This window comes from Fulmarus glacialis, unplaced genomic scaffold (genome assembly GCF_000690835.1).
Source record: "Fulmarus glacialis isolate BGI_N327 unplaced genomic scaffold, ASM69083v1 scaffold43824, whole genome shotgun sequence".
NCBI classification, from domain to species: domain Eukaryota; kingdom Metazoa; phylum Chordata; class Aves; order Procellariiformes; family Procellariidae; genus Fulmarus; species Fulmarus glacialis.
The window spans coordinates 385-4,904 of record NW_009208203.1 but is presented as its reverse complement, the minus strand read 5'-3'; the positions used below and the strand labels follow the sequence as shown (position 1 = coordinate 4,904).

General features: G+C 53.0%; 1 protein-coding gene across 1 annotated transcript; it reads right to left on the bottom strand.

The window, feature by feature from the left end:
- Nucleotides 1–617: 617 nt before the first annotated feature.
- On the bottom strand, nt 618–4,518 carry GPATCH3 (G patch domain containing 3). The gene is made up of 6 exons (XM_009576397.1): nt 4,201–4,518; nt 2,708–2,882; nt 2,290–2,349; nt 1,895–2,016; nt 1,587–1,714; nt 618–978 (listed from the first exon to the last, which is right to left on the bottom strand). Exons 1-6 carry the CDS (start codon nt 4,516–4,518, stop codon nt 714–716), a joined length of 1,068 nt encoding a protein of 355 aa, XP_009574692.1. The 3' UTR covers nt 618–713.
- Between the last annotated feature and the right edge of the window lie 2 nt (nt 4,519–4,520).

Sequence of the window (4,520 nt, the reverse complement as noted above, 5' to 3'; positions counted from 1 at the left end):
CCCGGACACCGGAATCGGGGTCCGGGTCCCGGGTTCGAGTCCCGGCAGCGGCCCTTGCCCCAACACAACCCCATCCCCAGCTCTGTCTCCAAAAAGCATTCACCAATTCACATTTAACCCTCCAGTACTGGGTCACTGGGACAGAAGGCTTTCCTCCCCACCCCCAAGAAGAGTGCCTGCGTCAGGAAAACGGGGCAGAGCACGTCGGAGAGCCGTGGAAGGAAGCACCCGCTACGCCCAACCGCAGGGAAACGCCTCCCACAGAATTCCTCCGGAGGCTGCCAGGACGAGTCTTTCATCCCGACAGGTTTCTCCCAGGAGTGTGGGATCGTCACGCCCAAGCAACGCGAAGCTGCGGGCCAGCAGCGAGCTTTCTGCAGGACAGTTACCGTGCCACAGCTGGCCCTGTCTGTACTTGTCCTTCCCTGGGTCTCAGGCAGCCATGAACTACGAGTTCTGGTTTTTTAGGCTGACCTAGCACACAGGCTTGGTCGATCCAGGCAGTAGTATCGGCTTTAAACCATCAATCGGAAATGCAACACCCTTCTCCATTCCCACCGAACGAACAGGACCAGCACTATTTCCCCTCATCTGAACGGTTCAATTAGGGGGAAAAACCCACTGAGGCGATTTTTGTTACAAGCCTGTATTTCTTCCAAAAATAAATATATGAACACCCTGCTCCAAACCCGAGACCAGGAGCCAGCCTGTGCTCAACAGGAGCAGAACGAGTACGAAGGCTCTGTGACAGTCTCTGCTCGGCGTGACTGGGCACCGAAGCTCCCCAGAGCACCGTGTGACGCCCGGACAAACGCCATGTCCTGCCTGTACTTCATGGCAGTGGGTGGCTGGCGCCTGAGCAGCTGGTCACCGCTGTCCTTTGGGTCAGGGTCATCATAGATGGTCGAGATGAGGATGGGAGCGTCTCGCCGGGGCTTTTTCACCTTGCTGAAAGTGGGTAGTTTCTCCCCGTGGTATCTAGAGGGAAGCAGGAAACGTTTGGTCCAACATTGCTGAGGCGGTCAGACACTCCTGTGCATCCCAGCTCATTTCCTTCACATGCTGCAGGGGAGAAGTGGGCCAATACAGGGCAATAAGGATTCTTGCCCTATTCCTGGCTGCGAGATTGCTCTAGGACGAGAGTCAGCCCTCACAGTCAAACACAGCACCACACAAAGCCTCCAGAAATCCCTCAGAGAAGGTAGGGGTGAGGTGCACAAGCTACAGCTCGGGTCACTTGGGCTTTCCCCACCAGAATACCGTAGCAGAGGTGACCCTCAATCCTCAAGCACAGCTCTCCTTCCGTGTGTGTGTGCTGCATGAACCTGCAAATGGTTCCAGTCCTACTCTAACACCACAAGCTCCTCTAAGGAGCACGGGACCATCAGGAAGAGCAACATATCTAGCTCTGGAGAGCTGTGGCAGGCCCTGCCACCAGCTGCCCAGAGAAAGGCAGATCCCTGGGACAGCCTTACAGTTCTGGTTCACACTCTGCTCTTTTTGTGACCAGTCAGCTACTGTGTCAGATCAGAGAGCCCGGGCAGAGGCTCTGAACAGAGGCTGGCAAGGCAGGGTTGGGTACTTACCCCAGCCCCCTCTTGCATCTAGGGTTCTGACCCTCGTTGTCCAGAGCTTCGGCCATTCCAGAGTTGCTGGTCCCCAGCCCCAGCCCCTCCGTCCAGCCCTGCTGCTCCAGCACCTTCCTGCCAAAGCCCTGGAAGAGGGGAAAAAAATGTCACAGAGTTGCTGGACAAAGCCATCCTCATCTTCCCAGAACCCTCTGTCCCCTCCCCACATCCGAGACCTCTCCTCCCCGTAACCCACACCTGAGCATCGCCACCACAGCCTTTCCTGTCCTGCCCCATCCTCTCCTGAGCACGTATCCAGAGCTCACCTTGGTGTATCTCTCGAAGGTGCCAATCTGTTGCCCTGAAACAGATCCATCCTCCAAGCCGTCCCGGAGTCGCTGTTCCAGCCACATCTGGACCGAGTCCCGAGCATCCTTATCACCTCCATCTAGGGAGAAAGAAGCAAGCGTCAGAGCAGCACAGCTCAGGAAAGCTGTTCACTACCGTCATTTCCCCCAGAGCACCACGCAACCAGGAGGCAGAACCTGTTCTTTTTGGCAACTCTCACTGCCAGACAAGAAAAACGTTGTTTCAAGTACACTGACGTCTCGGATGCTTTCAAAGGATGACAGAGCCAAAGAGTTCCCCACTGCAGAAATTCTGCAGGGTCAGAATTTCCCAACCTCCCTGGTTTCCTGAGGGGGGGGTTCAGCTCAGATACCTTTGTCATAGTAGATGCTCATGTCCACATCCCAGTCATCCACAGTCTGCTCATCAAAGTCTGCCAAGAGAAGGAAAGCACTGATTTTGGTGATGGTTGTGGAAGTCTGATACAGAAGAGCTGTTTGCTGGTGGCCCAGCGCCCTATGTTCTCTAACAAAACGGGCGGGAAACGGTATTAGAGACTCTGCAAACCACAGCGCTTACACAACAGGCTGCCAGTAGGACCACTGGAGTCTCTGGTGACTGGATTGAACCACTGCAGGTTTTATGAAGGTTTAAAAAGTGACGGCAAGATGCCCGTATCCGTAGCTGATCTGGAATGCTCGTATGGGGTTATACCTGATTTACCTGCAGGGCTGGCCCCCCCAGCTCGTGGTGGTTAGTTTGTGGCTCAGCGACACAAACACCAACATTACCTCCATTTTTCTCCTGCCAGTACTGAGCATCTGTGTAGAAAACAAGGCCAGAGCCGCCTTTCTCCCACTTCAGCTCAATCTCCTCTTCAAAGAGCCGCTCCTCCACACGGTCCTGCTTGGTCACGTCCTCGTGCAGAGCCTCGTGTCGCTCCCATTCCTCACAGGTATCATTGTCCTGCAAAGGAGACGGTGAAAATTGGGTGACACCAAGAGCACACAGCCTCCTCCCTGTTTTCCTGACCCTCACGGCCCATTGCAATGCCTTCCCTACAAAACAGCTTTGTCGACAGAGCTCGTCTCAGCCTGCTGTTTTCAGGCACTAACACGACCGGCACTGATGACCTCATTCCCCTGACTAATGCCATCTTCAGAGTCAGCAGACAGAAGTGGTGAAAAATACCACATCACACCCACTTCACAGCATGCTTTCAGCAGCATACCCAATCTGTAACGCAAAGATGCCCATTTAAGGAGCAGGTGTGTTGTACGTAAAGTCAGCACTAGCAACAAATTAATTCCACTCAAGTTGATCCCTAAAGAGATTGGGTTGGTTCCAGCAAAGCAGCTCGCTGGCACAGACATAGATCAGACTGACAGCTTTACTCCTGCCTGCCCAGTTCTGGGCAGAGCCCTCCAAGGAAGACATTAACCAACGAAGGAACAGCCAAAAGAATGACTAGAGATCCAGGAAACAGAGCCTGTGAGAAACGGCTAGAGGAGTCTGTTTAGTCTGGAGAAAAAAAAAGACTGAATAAAAAGTTTGTAAAGGAGGGAACAAAGCGTTCTCTGTGTCCGCTGTTGCTAGGAGAACCTAATGGGATAAAATTGCAGCAAAGATTTGGCATCTAAGTTAATTCCGGTATAGCAAAGAACGGGAATGGCTTGCCTCGGGATTGTGCTGCCTCTGTAATGACAGAGGTTTGTGAGAACAGGCTAGACAGGCGTCTGTCAGGTGGAGGGAGCGAGATAGTCTCCGGAGAGCCTGTCCAGCCCAGTTTTCTAGGAGTCTTTGTCATGAAAGCCATTTTTCTCAGCATGACTAACTTCAATCACAGGAGCATTCAAGGTCAACCATTTGTACAGCTCCGCGTGTTGTTTCCAGCACACAAACGTGCTCCCAAATCTCCGGTCACCTCATTTACAAGCAACAGCAGAGCCAGGCCAATCTGCCACGCAGCAGGGCAGAGATCTGCTCCCGCAGCATCAGCCTCTGCCTGCGCTCGCTCCTCTGGACCAAACCCTTTGGGCTCAACCCCTAAAACTGGCTTGATTTGGACAAGCAGTTTCGGAGGTGTTAATGCCCACACTGTTCATGTGCCAAGGGACTCAGTACACCAAGACGCGAACAACCGTATTTTAACGCCATTTTTAGACAAGTGATTTACACCATACAATTAAAAGATTAAAAATGAGCTCTGGGAGAGTTATAGCGGCCTTCCCAGCTTCGCAGCTACAATAGCTAACCTTGGACGGTGCTAGAAAAATCCACTTACGTCATCCGAGTGCAACTCCTCTTCCTCTTTCTCCTGCCCCTCCTCATCTTCCTCAGTACTGGCTGGGTGAGTCACCTCAGATCTTGCCACAGGCCCCTCTTCCTCTGTGATCTCATCCCCCGTAGCAGTGTAAACTCTTTCTTCTTCTATAACTGTCTCAGTGTCCTGGTATTCAAAAGGCACATTGCCATACCTACGGGATGAGCCTGACTTTGGAAAATCCAGCTGCAATTTCTTGATAATCCGGGGAGGCAGCCTGCAGGCCCGGATCAGCTCCAGAAAAACTTCCAGGGGGGTACCCACGTTCCCGTAAGGCATGA